A 14865-nucleotide genomic window follows, 5' to 3' on the forward strand; every position below is an offset into this window, starting at 1 on the left:
AAGGCTATTAAATATTTTCAGAGCATGACGGCTTGGCTACCTTGAAACTCTATATTATGTACAGTAGTTCGGAAATCAATACTCTAAAGTCTGTTCCATTCCAAAGGTTTACCCCAACTTCAGTGTCATATGACAAAACTACAACACTTATCAGCAAAGTAAACATGGTTTGATAAGCTAAAAAAAAGTCACCCTCAAGAGATTTAATGATTTTTTTCTGCTTTGCCAAATATCCAAATAAACAACAAATTTATATTTTCAACGGCAGTCTCCCATTGTAATTTCTTGTCGCCGTTGGAGTTTGTTCTCTAAATTTGAAGTATAAGGCCATTCTTAAAAAATTGTTTGTTTGCAGTAACGCGACCCAGAATTTTTAGTGTGAGTAGGTAGGTAGTGATTTTTTTTTTTTTTTTTCGTTTTTTTTTTTTTTCTTTTTTTTTGTATGCTAATTGTACAACACCTGCATTTTCTTTTTAACCCTCTGGTATGTACACCTTCTGGGTACTAACACTTCTCTGTAGAATGCTAACTTGATTGTAACATATCTGCAAGGGTGGTAGTTTTCACATAGTATGAATACTAATATTACTAGTAATATCACCTTTTTAATAACAATAAAAACAACAGATAGCCTGACACCAGTCAGAAACAGAGCTTATTATCTCCATATGAACTTAAAATTTAAGATTATCAATATATTAAACAAAAATAATTGGCCAGACCTTTTGAATGTCCTTGCACTGGCTAGGGTAATAAAAAAAACATTACATTCCTTAGGATTCAGCATTGAAGTACATAGCAAAATCTTTGATATTTTAATACCCTGTAGACCTGAGTCTGATTACTAGCACCCGCACTCCTTCAAAGCCTATGTATCATGTAATTTTAAGACAATACTTAATTGTTTTACATGGTTTACTCAGGGCTTAAGCAATGTTAATATTTTAGGGAGAAGTCATTTCTTCCTCAGCTAAGATTATGGAGAAGTGGAGAGATTTTGGGGAGAGGTGGAGTGATTTTAGGGAAACGTGGAAAGATTTTTAATAGCGCCATGACATGCAAGTTGAAAATGGAACTAAATATACTTATCAATGTAAACCTAATTTCTTATCCTTGTGAATCTAATGTGATTAAACTGCAACTTAAAGTTTTTTTCTCTCTTGCAATGATTGCCTTAACCAAGAAAAGCCTAATCTGAATATGAATACAATTAAAAAAAGCTAGGTTAATTCTATATCAGCAAAAAATAAATCAAGCTTCCAGTGTTAATGCACTCAAAGTCAAAACACAAAAACCCATAAAAGCATTTCACAGTCACTTCTTGAATTAAATACATGTCAATAGCAGTGACATCACTATGACATCACACATAATACATGTCTTCTTTGATCTGCTACTGTCGGCACACATTAAAAGAAACAGTTGTCAAACAGATTAAACCTAGTTTTCTGATGGCAGGTGTCAAAAATTTGCATGAATTTCAGTTACATTATTTAAGTCACAGAAAGTTTCAGTAATAATAACTATGTTTCTAAAGTCTGGGTTTTGAAAAATAGGAAAAAGTGAACCCATGGAAATTTAATTTCATGCAAATAGGAAAATCTAGAAATGTAAACATTATGGATTTCTTTCGCTGGTTTTAGTCATTGCATTGAAAGGATGTTTAACTTTTATAAATAAATTTTCAGGTAAGAAAATTTTGTTTGTCTAATTTTTTTGACGTTTATTGTGCTCTTTCCAAGTGACTTGTGCAGTGTCACTGCAGTTTTATCCTCGGAGCAGATTAAAAAGATTATGCAACGACAAAAGATCGAAACTAAAATTATTATTTGTTTGCAAAATTGTTTAAGAAATTATGACAGAAAGATATCCAAGAATTTATCTATTCCAGATGTTTTACGTACGAGAAAAATCATTATTTTACAAATCTAAAACACGGTTAAATACGCCTGCAGTATTGCACAGATAACACTATGTACCACGATTTGTCCATGTGGAATTTTTTAAACAACTTTTTGCATGAATTTTTGTAGTATATCAGGAAATCGGCAGGGCGTTCGGTAGACCCGAGGTTCTGGGTTTTCACTCGCACTTACCGAGAAAAACTCGTATTTGATCCACACACAAAAATTTCCCGTGCGTCGGCTAGACCCGAGGAAATTTTCTTTTATGCGTCTCGAGTTCGAAAGAACTGCCCCTTGTCAATCAAAATTCCGGTGAATTCGAATATTGTTCGCCGCCATAAGCGGAAGTATGGCAGTAGGCGGAGCTTGGTATATTAATCAGCTTCTGGCAGATGTCAATCATGCCACGCTTCGACTGACACGTGGGCTTCTCGCGGTTTGTATTTGGTACAATAATGTCCGTCATTGCCAAAGGTATTTATTGATCAATGTGTAAAAGTTAATTGATAAACAATGCATAGAAGAGCAGCCTATTATCGTATTTGTGTCACTTGTTAATTAGCGGTATACAGAAAGCGTAACATTCACATATTTTGTTTCTTATCGGTCATATCGATCATTCATGTAGTTGAACCTCAGCGAACACTGTCTAGGAAAACTTATAAATACAAATACAAATAGTTACCCAAAAGAAATAACGAAACAGGAAAGAATAAAAACATGGCACCGATAAAAAAAATTCCGAGTTTTGGGTTAAAAAATTGTTTGAGTCGCGGCGATTTTCGTGAGTCGGTCGCGTTACTGCAAACAAACAATTTTTTAAGGATGGCCTAACGGGAAATTTCATGTGAATTTTATTGGGAGCGACTCAAAACTCATTTCGTTTACAATCCCCTACATCATGCGAATGCATGATTGAACTGTAATTTTGTATTAAAAAAACAACAACAGTAAGTTGTTTTTTATGCCCCCGAAGGGAGGCATATAGTTTTGAACCGTCTGTCAGTCTGTCGATCTGTCAGTCTGTCGGTCTGTCAGTCTGTCAGTCTGTCCGCAATTTTCGTGTCCGGTCCATATCTTTGTCATCGATGGATGGATTTTCAAATAACTTGGCATGAATGTGTACCACAGTAAGACGACGTGTCGCGCGCAAGACCCAGGTCCGTAGCTCAAAGGTCAAGGTCACACTTAGACATTAAAGGATAGTGCATTGATGGGCGTGTCCAGTCCATATCTTTGTCATCGATGGATGGATTTTCAAATAACTTGGCATGAATGTGTACCACAGTAAGACGACGTGTCGTGCGCAAGACCCAGGTCGGTAGCTCAAAGGTCAAGGTCACACTTAGACATTAAAGGATAGTGCATTGATGGGCGTGTCCGGTCCATATCTTTGTCATCGATGGATGGATTTTCAAATAACTTGGCATGAATGTGTACCACAGTAAGACAACGTGTTGCACGCAAGACCCAGGTCCGTAGCTCAAAGGTCAAGGTCACACTTAGACATTAAAGGATAGTGCATTGATGGGCGTGTCCGGTCCATATCTTTGTCATCGATGGATGGATTTTCAAATAACTAGGCATGAATGTGTACCACAGTAAGACGACGTGTCGCACGCAAGACCCAGATCTGTAGCTCAAAGGTCAAGGTCACACTTAGACGTTAAAGGTCATTTTTCATGATAATGCATTGATGGGCGTGTCCGGTCCATATCTTTGTCATTCATGCATGGATTTTAAAATAACTACGCATGAATGTGTGGCACAGTAAGACGACATGTCGCGCGCAAGACCCAGCTCCGTATGTCAAAAGTCCTAAACTCTAACATCGGCCATAACTACTCATTCAAAGTGCCATCGGGGGCATATGTCATCCTATGGAGACAGCTCTTGTTTCAGTCTTCACTCTTCAGGAAAGCCACATTGAAGCACGAATTTTGACATTTGTCAATAATGGCAGTAATTATCTTAACCACTATTGACAATTAACCATTTATTAATAGGCAAATGTTTACAAGTACCTGTGCACGCATGATTGAGCCAGTAGAATCCATAGTTTTCAAAACAATATGCAGATCAGCCTTAAAAGTACATCATTTTACTGCCACCTGTCAAAGTGAACTTTCATGTTTGCTGACATCAATAGCTATCAAATTTTAAGAGGAAATACATCTGATCAGAGACATTAATTTTGATTATGAGGCAGTTTAGTGCTTTCATCAAGTTTATGCTGTTAAATTTAAGTACTTTCACAGCATGCAAAAATCTCCTGTTATTTGACAAAAGCTTGCATGTTCATATCAGATACTAAATGATATTTCAGAAAGATATAAATTGGGATAAGTGAATATACACAATGAAAGTGAAATGAGCCACATCATGAGAAAACCAACATAGTGCTTTTGCGACCAGCATGGATCCAGACCAGCCTGCGCATCCGCGCAGTCTGGTCAGGATCCATCCTGTTCACTAATGGTTTCTCTAATTGCCATAGACTTTGAAAGCGACTAACATGGATCCTGACTAGACTGTGCAGATGTGCAGGCTTGTTTGGATCCATACTGGTCACAAATGCACTATGTTGGTTTTCTCATGGCGGGGCTCAAATATGTTATTTACTTGGGTTACTAAGCTTTAGTCTTTTAAATAATGAAACTACTTACAGAATTATTTATCAACCTTTTTTAGAGAACAAAATCTATAACAACATAATTATATGTATGGTTTAAAGTATTAATCCCTATATTAATTTAAATATTTATTGGGGTTTTTTTGTGATGTTTCAGTGTCTCATGATTGTATAAAATAGAAAAATTATCATGTGCAAATTAATTTCTTTTGTGTAATTGAATTTTAGACTTTGTCCTTGTACATTAGACTCCTGTATTTTTTTTATTATCGCCCCGAAGGGAGGCATATTAGTTTTCAACTGTCCATCCGTTAGTTCGTTAGTCACAATGTTAACTTTTTGCATGAAGGCACTTTACTCGTGAACCACTGCACCCAGGACCTTCAAACTTCACTTGCTGATAGTTCTTATTGAGTATACCACCCCTACTGACTTCGGGGTCACCAGGTCAAGGTCACAGGGGCCAATGTTAACTTTTTGCATGAAGGCCTTTTACTTGCGAACCACTGCACCTAGGACCTTCAAACTTCACGTGCTGATAGTACTTATTGAGTTCACCACCCCTACTGACTTTGGGGTCACCAGGTCAAAGGTTAAGGTCACAGGGACCAACGTTAACTTTTTGCATGAAGGCACTTTACTCGCGAACCACTGCACCCAGGACCTTCAAACTTCACGTGCTGATACATGTAGTTCTTATTGAGTACACCACCCCTACAGACTTTGGGGTCACCAGGTCAAAGGTCAAGATCACAGGGGCCAACGTTAACTTTTTGCATGAAGGCACTTACTCGCGAATCCATTGCACCCAGGACCTTCAAACTTCATATGCTGATAGTACTTATTGAGTACACCACTCCTACTGACTTTGGGGTCACCAGGTCAAAGGTCAAGGTCACAGGGGCCAATGTTAACTTTTTGCATGAAGGCACTTTACTCGCAAACCACTTCACCCAGGACCTTCAGACTTTACATGCTGATAGTACTTTATGAGTACACCAACCCTACTGACTTTGAGGTCACCAGGTCAAAGGTCACAGGGGCCAACGTTAACTTTTTGCATGAAGGCACTTTACATGCGAACCACTTCATCCAGGACCTTCAAACTTCACATGCTGATAGTACTTATTGAGTACACCACCCCTACTGACTTTGGGGTCACCAGGTCAAAGGTCAAGGTGCTGCGGGGGCATTTGTCACCATTAGTGACAGCTTTTGTTTAGTCATCTGATTCTTTTTGTTGACTTGAAATCTGAAGTTGCTGAAAATTATTTGCTACCAGTTTGAAACGTTTTGTTCAGTTTTGATACTTTCAAACACTTTTATATTTCACTACAAAAGTATTTATGCTTTTATAAATAACACTTATCTATATAATTTTCTTCAGGCACTACACAGTAATGAGAGTTCATTCTGAGTTTTCCTAGATGTAGAAATCCGGTGCCGATACCTCAGCATTACAATGTCGGGAACTCCCCCTATACCAGAGCGTGTGGACAGTTTACAGATTGACCAGCTTCCATCCCTTCCTACCCATCAACCTGTAGCAGACTCAGAGCAGAATCCTGACTCACAAGGTGAAGACTCACTGAGCTCTGAGGCTAGTGCAGTAGAATATGAAACTCCAAACTTCTTTAAAGATACATATAAAACTTTGAACAATTTTCTTGAGAAAGGTGAACTGTGTGATGTTGAGATCCAGTGTGGAGAGAGATCATTTAAATGTCATAGACTCCTCCTGGCAAGCATCAGTTGCTACTTCCGGGCTATGTTTATGGGGAAAATGGCAGAAAGTAAACAAAGTGTGATCAAGATACAGGATATAGATGAGAACATTCTCGAAAACATGATCAAATATGCTTACAGCGGGAAGGTGACAATAACTGTAGATAACGTACAGGGAGTGCTATATGTTGCCTCCATTCTTCAAATTGAAAATGTAGCTCATGCGTGCTCAGAGTTCATGAAGGAGCATTTACACCCAGACAACTGTGTTCAGGTCCATGGATTTGCAATGCAGCATAATCGGGAACAGTTAATCAGATACACACAAGATTTCATTACAGATAACTTTCTAGAGGTTTCTAAAACCCCAGAGTTCATGTCCATGTCAGCTAATGTGATAGACATAATTGTTGGCTCAAGTAACTTGAATGTTTCGAGAGAGGAGGAAGTGTTTGAGGCTGTGATGAAGTGGATTGATCATGATAAGGAGAATAGAAAACAGTACCTGGCCCAGTTGTTGGCCAAGGTCAAACTGCCATTAATCAATACACATTATTTGATGGAGAGTGTTGCAACAAATGAACTTGTCAGAAGTAATCTGGATTGTCGAGATTTCCTTGATGAAGCAAAATATTACCAGATGTATGTAGGAAATCTTCTAGCAGGCATGCAGATGACAGACAGAACACGGCCTAGAAAAAGTTATGCTGGTATGCATTCCATTATATTACTTTGTTGAAAGCATTAAAGTTGCTTTTAAAAACTAATCTTTACAAATGTAAATATTTTGCTTGATTAGAATACAAAATAGTGGAGTAGAAATGAAGTTTTTATTAGCTCACCTGTCACAAAGTGACAAGGTGAGCTTTTGTGATCGCGCGGTGTCTGTCGTCCGTGCGTCCGTCCGTAAACTTCTGCTTGTGACCACTCTAGAGGTCACATTTTTCATGGGATCTTTATGAAAGTTGGTCAGAATGTTCATCTTGATGATATCTAAGTCAAGTTTGAAACTTGGTCACGTGCCATCAAAAACTAGCTCAGTAGGTCTAAAAATAGAAAAACCTTGTGACCTCTCTAGAGGCCATATATTTCACAAGATCTTCATGAAAATTGGTCAGAATGTTCACCTTGATGATATCTAGGTCAAGTTTGAAACTGGGTCACGTGCCTTCAAAAACTAGGTCAGTAGGTCTAAAAATAGAAAAACCTTGTGACCTCTCTAGAGGCCATATATTTCATTAGATCTTCATGAAAATTGGTCAGAACGTTCAACTTGGTGATATCTAGGTCAAGTTCGAAAGTGGGTCACATGCCATCAAAAACTAGGTCAGTAGGTCAAATAATAGAAAAACCTTGTGACCTCTCTGAAGGCCATATTTTTCATGGGATCTGTGTGAAAGTTGGTCTGAGTGTTCATCTTCATGATATATAGGTCAAGTTCGAAACTGGGTCACATAGGGTCAAAAACTAGGTCAGTAGGTCTAAAAATAGAAAAACCTTGTGACCTCTCTAGAGGCCATATATTTCATGAGATCTTCATGAAAATTGGTCAGAATGTTCACCTTGATGATATCTAGGTCAAGTTCGAAAGTGGGTCACGTGCCATCAAAAACTAGTTCAGTAGGTCAAATAATAGAAAAACCTTGTGACCTCTCTAGAGGCCATATTTTTTATGGGATCTGTATGAAAATTGGTCTTAATGTTCATTTTGATGATATCTAGGTCAAGTTTGAAAGTGGGTCATGTGCCTTCAAAAAGTAGGTCAGTAGGTCAAATAATGAAAAACCTTGTGACCTCTCTAGAGGCCATATTTTTCATGTGATCTGTATGAAAGTTGGTCTGGATGTTTATCTTGATGATATAAAGGTCAAGTTTGAATATGGATCAACTGCGATCAAAAACTAGGTCAGTAGGTCTTAAAATAGAAAAACCGTGTTACCTCTCTAGAGGCCATACCCTTGAATGGATCTTCATGAAAATTGGTCAGAATGTTCACCTTGATGATATCTAGGTCAAGTTTGAAACTGGGTCACGTGCCATAAAAAACTAGGTCAGTAGGTCAGATAATAAAAAAACTTTGTGACCTCTCTAGAGGCCATACTTTTCATGGGATCTGTATGAAAGTTGGTCTGAATGTTCATCTTGATGATATCTACATCAAGTTTGAAACTGGGTCAACTGCGGTCAAAAACTAGGTCAGTAGGTCTAAAATTATTAAAATCTTTTGACCTCTCTAGAGGCCATATTATTCAATGGATCTTCATGAAAATTGATCTGAATGTTCACCTTGATGATATCTAGGTCAGTTTCGAAACTGGGTCACGTGCCGTCAAAAACTAGGCCAGTAGGTATAAAAATAGAAAAGCCTTGTGACCTCTCTAGAGGCCATATTTTTCATGAGATCTTCATGAAAATTAGTGAGAATGTTCACCTTGATGATATCTAGTAAAGTTCAAAACAGGGTCACGTACCTTCAAAAACTAGGTCCATAGGTCAAGTAATAGAAAAACCTTGTGACCTCTCTAGAGACCATATTTTTCAATGGATCTTCATGAAAATTGGTCAGAATTTTTATCTTGATAATATCTAGGTCTGGTTCAAAACTGGGTCACATGAGCTCAAAAACTTGGTCACTATGTCAAATAATAGAAAAAACGATGTCATACTCAAAACTGGGTCATGTGGGAAGAGGTGAGCGATTCAGGACCATCATGGTCCTCTTGTTTTGGTAAGTACTTGAAATGATAGTTCTAAATGTTGTGTTTGACCAAGGGCTTATTGAAAAGCTGTCAGAAGTTGTTCTTTAATTTCAGTAAATTACAACAGTTATTGTTTTCTGTTCAGCCAGTGAAAAATGTCAGATCTGGAATACTTTACATGTACTGTTTACAGTAAATTTTATGATTTATACACAATGAGTGCATTGGTTGTTTTCTGATACATTCTTTATTTGTAGTTCTGTTATATGTTTCAGGCCTTTGTATTGTTACCTTGTTCTGTATTGACATTGTAGGTGTATTGTTTTGTGTTGGAGGGCGTGGTGCCTCAGGTGACCCCTACAAGACGATAGAATGTTACCACCCAATGAAAGACCGCTGGTACCAGGTGACTGAGATGCATACAAGGCGGCGCCATGTTGGTGTCTGTTGTTTCAATGGTAAATACTGTGCATCTATTTCTTTGTGACTGTTCAGTTTGATGCCAGTTACTAGTACTGTAATATTGTATATGCAATGATTTGATGGTTTGTCTATAGCCCTAATGCCTATAATTCTTTGTTTTGATGTTGGCAAATTTGAGCTTTTATTAGATAAAGGGTTTTCTTTGGTACATGTGTGTATTATACTCTTTTATCATCTGAGACCAGGTATTTAGAATAAGGAATGTGTGCTGCTTTCATAATTATTCATTTTGCAAATAATCTATATAATCTAACTTAAGCTTTTGAAAATGATTAACAACATTTGAATGCAAACTACTCAGTTAACTAGATAGATCAAAGCTGACTCTGTGTTGACCGCAACTTTCTCTGTGACTACCATTACTGTTCCTCTGATGACCTTGGCTTTGTGATTACCATGGCTTTCTCTGTGACTACCATGGCTTTCGCTGTGACTACCATGGCTTTCGCTGTGACTACAGTGGCTGTCTGTGATGAATACAGATGTCTCTTTTGCTAGAGGAGGGATTCAGTGTCGTGTGTAAGTTTGTGTGTAGAGATGACAAGTTCATTAGAAATTGAATACCAAAGTTATATTTCAGGTCACAAGTTAGTGCTGGTACAGAAGTAATGAACACTTGGTTTTATTACAGAACTCCAACAACTGTTGAACAAAGTGTAAAGCCCTTATCATACAATAGCCAATATCCGATATATGCTGTAAGAGGGCACAATGGAAGCAAACAAACAATGCATTTCAGGTCAGATATAATGCTGTATGAGGCACAGTAGAAGGAAACATATTAAATAAACAATGTATTTCAGGTCAAATATATGCTGTTGGAGGGCACAATGGAAGCAAACATTTAGGTAGCGGGGAGGTGTTCGACCCGAGCACAGCAAAATGGAAGAAAATTGCGTCAATGGTTACACAGAAAACAGGCGTGTATGTAGTTTACAGAATTCCAAAATCAAATAAAACTATTTTGGAACCGAGTTAAAAGTAGTTCTGGTATGAAAGAATGTCACAAATTGACAGCTTCATCACAGTGTAAATGGAAATAAGATCCCTTGTGAAAATTTTTATAGGTATTTTTAAAGGTCCAATACTAAGGAAAGTGAACATTTTAATTTCTTTTAAAAAGCACAGAAACTATTTCATTTTATTGGAAAATGAAAGTTGGTATGTAGAAATTCGAAATAAATCACAGTATATGTACAATTATTTTTCTATGAAATATGAAGAAAGTTAAAAAGACCTGGGGGGTCATTCTGTCGATTCATTGATATTTCAACATAATACACATACATTTCTCTGAGTTCCAAAGACCTTCTGTAAATTTTGACCTGCCAATCTTCATTATTTAGTGTCTTGCAGAAGTCTATGCACTGGCTATGAAAAAAATTGCCAACTCACTTTCCCTTAGTAATGGACCTTTAAGGACATGTATAAACTAACACAATGAAAAATAAGGGACTGAGTTCCCTTTATTGTGTTGTCTCATGTATTTTGCTACGTATGTGCCATTGACTGTTGGTTACTGTACATGTGTAATGTATTGCATTTGTTGGTATAGGTTATTTACTCTTGCACCAATATTTCATGAATTATGCTCCTTTTTACTTTGAATTAAAAACTGTACTAAACATATTTTAAGTTATTGTTTGTGAGCATTAACATTACTTTTAAGATTACCTGTTGCTTGTTACAAAAATACCATTTCTACATGTAAATAATCAAGCATGATGTCTTCTCAGACAGATCTTAATTTATTTTGCTTTTGCTGTACTTTATACCACTTACAAAGAAGCTTTAGGGCCACAGTTATATATTATTCCTTGTTTTCTTTCATATATGTGTAATAAGAAGAATTGCAATTTAAGATATTTCTGTGTGTATATTTAGACGTGGTTTGGGTTTGTCTTGTTTGGGAGGTGCAATATACGCTGTGGGAGGTCTGGATGACAAGACTTGTTTTGACACAGTGGAACGTTACGATCCAGGAGCTAACAGCTGGACACAGGTTGCTTCCATGAACTTGCCGAGAGGCGGTGTCGGTGTTGCTGCTTTAAAGGTAAGAAACATGTCTGTCTTTTATAAATTCCGCGTTTGATTTCTTTTCATAAGGTAGTCAGTTTTGGAATAAGGAGCAGTAAGCTCTCATCAAGGCAAATTGAACAAAACAACTGAAAAAGTTGTTCTATATCTGAAATTTTGGCTGAATTCATAATTATTAATCAGTAGCATTGCTTTTCTTGTTAGGATCTGGAGTATATATTTTTGCTTAATTACGCAGACTCAGCGACCGTCCTGATAAGGTTGGTAAGGTCTATAGATGAATCGCTTGCCCCTCACCAGTGTGGATTTGAAGTCATCCAGCTTGCTTATGGTCAGTGGTTCTACTCTGGTACCTACCCAGTCAGGCACCTGGCCTTCCTCCACCATCACAACTGGAAGAAGCCGCCATATGAACTTAAATATGTCATTGTGACTCTAAACCCAGTGAAAAGAAAAGAAAAATAAATAAATAAATACGTAGACAATTTGAATCTGGTGCTTTTGTTATCCAGAATTATTTTTTGCCAAATCATTTTACACTTGAGCCAGTTCAGGGAATTTCTTTTTTATGTTAGGAAAAGATTATAATTTCAGTTTAAGTTATAGGAAGTACTGGTAGCGAAAAAGTCACATTCGAAGGTGTTAATGTATGTTGTAATTGTGTTTAATCTATGATCTTTTGTATCAGGGAAACCTGTATGCTATTGGAGGCAATGATGGGTCATCTTCTCTCAATAAATGTGAATGTTATGATCCATTTGTCAACAAGTGGACAGTGTTAGCCCCTATGGGGAACAAACGTGCAGGGGCTGGTGTTGGTGTGCTTGATGGATATATCTATGCTGTGGGTGAGTAAAAGTCTTCTCTTCCCAAATATGGGGGGCATCTACTGCCAAGTGGTTAAGGTCTCCAACTTTGAATTACTTGCCACTCAACTGTGTAGGTTTGAGCCCAGCTGGCTTGTGTGCTAGTGTGTGGAATGTTGGTGGCTCTACCAGCTCACACCTGAAATATTGTAGTCAGGCACAACTGGGGACTTTCTAAACCATTAAAGCTTGAATGTCATTTGTAACCTGAACTGTGTTGTTTTGAATCTTACTGGTTTAAGCCCCACAGACTACCACTATTATTTATTTGATTGCCTTCTTTACCTCTTTTGGATGATTAAAACCTGTCAAAAACAACCATAATTATGTTTCTTGGAAATAAGGTATTTGGAAATTTTAGAATTTCTAAGGCAGTTATGTTCTGTAAAAAAAACTTAATTTCGCTGGGTCAAAATTAGCAAATTTGAAACATTGAGTATGTTCACAAGGTTTTATATTTGCGACATTGTAGGGATAACGCATGTTTTTTCGTGTTGTAACATCTGCAGAATCCCGAGGGATTCTGAAGACGTTATAACACGAAATGAACATGCGCTAACGCTATTCTAGCATAAAACGCGTAAAATCTGATAGAAGAATACAATGTCACTCAACGTCATTAAATTTCCATGAAATGCGCGGGAATGTCTGAGTTGTTTTTAGCTCGACTATTCAAAGAATAGTCTAGCTATTCTACTCACCCTGGCGTCGGCGTCGGCGTCACACCTTGGTTAAGTTTTTGCATGCAAGTACATACAGCCATCAGTTAAAGGCATATAGCTTTGAAACTTATTTTTTTCTTTTTCTAGGTCAATTACCAACCTCTCTGGGTTAAGTCCCATAACTCTGACATGTATTTTGAGCAAATTATGCCCCCTTTTGGACTTAGAAAATTTTGGTTAAAGTTTTACATGCAAGTAACTATCTCCAAACTAATGCAGATATTGATTTGAAACTTCACATGTGTCTTCGGGGTTATAAAACTAGTTGATAGCAGCAAGTCCCATAACTCTGACTTTCATTTTGGCCAAATTATGCCCCCTTTTGGACTTAGAAAATTCTGGTTAAAGTTTTGCGTGCAAGTACATACAGCTATTTCTAAAAGGCATATAGATTTGAAACTTATTTTTTCTTTTTCTAGATCAATTACCAACCTCACTGGGCCAAGACCCATAACTCTGACATGTATTTTGAGCAAATTATGCCCCCTTTAAGACTTAGAAATTTTTGGTTAAAGTTTTACATGCAAGTTACTATCTCCAAAACTAATGCAGATATTGTTTTGAAACTTCACATGTGTCTTCGGGGTTATAAAACTAGTTGATGGCAGCAAGTCCCATAACTGACCTTCATTTTGGCCAAATTATGCCCCCTTTTGGACTTAGCAAATTCTGGTTAAAGTTTTGCATGCAAGTACATACAGCTATTACTAAAAGGCCTATAGATTTGAAACTTATTTTTTCTTTTTCTAGATGAATTACTAACCTCACTGGATCAAGTCCCATAACTCTGGCATGTATTTTGGGCAAATTATGCCCCCTTTTGGACTTTGAAAATTCTGGTTAAAGTTTTACATGCAAGTTTCTATCTCCAAAACTAATGCAGATATTGAATTGAAACTTCACATGTGCCTCCGGGGTTATAAAACTAGTTGATAGCAGCAAGTCCCATAACTGATATGCATTTTGGTCAAATTATTCCCCCTTTTGAACTTAAAACTCTTTTGATATTTAACCTTTTTGGGTAATATTTTCCTGCTTCTGGAACAATATTTCGAATAGTCGAGCTTGGCTGTCTTACGGACAGCTCTTGTTTAACGTTGACGTCATTTCGTTTTGAATTATCTGTTTTAGGGCCGAATGACGTTTACGCTTTGCCACGGAAAGCGCATATATAAAAAGGTGTTATAACAGCATGCGAGCGCGAGAATCTCTTTGTTAACACACGTTTTCTGTCCTGTTAAAACACCCCTGAAAAGTGACAAGAACAGCAGTTTTATGCTAGAATGTTAAAAAAAAAAGATATCCTGCTTGTTTCGGCTTTTTGATAAAAAAGATTTCCCAGAAGCACAGAGCACTCCAAACACAAACAGAGAGCCATGCATCACAAAGTAGACCCACAACAGAAAGAAACTGTAGAGAAAAGTGTCCATAGAAGTTACACGTCGTAAAGTGTTACATACAGACAGATGTGTTTAACTGTTAAATATCTATTGATCCATAATACTTGTACCATAAAAATTGATCACTACGGAATTGTAGGGATGTTTTAACACCTTTTATTAACCTGTAAACCTTCACGACTCTATACCTGTAACAAATATCATTGTAGGGTCACTGCTTTCCATGTAATCTGTACCAGGGGCATAGATGTCAATGTTTGTTTAATTAAACACATTGGAATCACAAAAGTTTTTGTATTGGTTCTGAATTAGATATTAATATGGTTTGTTCTATTTATCTTAGAATTATACTGTCCTGTAGTTGTTACTGAAAGCAGAACATATCACGTTTTTGTAA

The 14865-nt window shown here is 37.1% G+C and overlaps 1 protein-coding gene across 3 annotated transcripts in view; it reads left to right on the forward strand.

Annotated features, from left to right (window-relative positions):
- LOC123556815 (kelch-like protein 8) overlaps positions 1 to 14865 on the forward strand; it is a 41690-nt gene that overhangs the window by 11044 nt on the left and 15781 nt on the right. For all 3 annotated transcript variants that reach the window (XM_045347812.2, XM_053543142.1, XM_053543141.1), the window contains exons 2-6: positions 5924 to 6971; positions 9275 to 9418; positions 10247 to 10367; positions 11328 to 11496; positions 12169 to 12328. In XM_045347812.2, coding sequence (XP_045203747.2) covers positions 5999 to 6971; positions 9275 to 9418; positions 10247 to 10367; positions 11328 to 11496; positions 12169 to 12328 — 1567 coding nt within the window. In that variant the 5' untranslated portion in view covers positions 5924 to 5998. The remainder of the gene's footprint in view (positions 1 to 5923; positions 6972 to 9274; positions 9419 to 10246; positions 10368 to 11327; positions 11497 to 12168; positions 12329 to 14865) is intronic.

This window comes from Mercenaria mercenaria, chromosome 5 (genome assembly GCF_021730395.1).
Source record: "Mercenaria mercenaria strain notata chromosome 5, MADL_Memer_1, whole genome shotgun sequence".
NCBI classification, from domain to species: domain Eukaryota; kingdom Metazoa; phylum Mollusca; class Bivalvia; order Venerida; family Veneridae; genus Mercenaria; species Mercenaria mercenaria.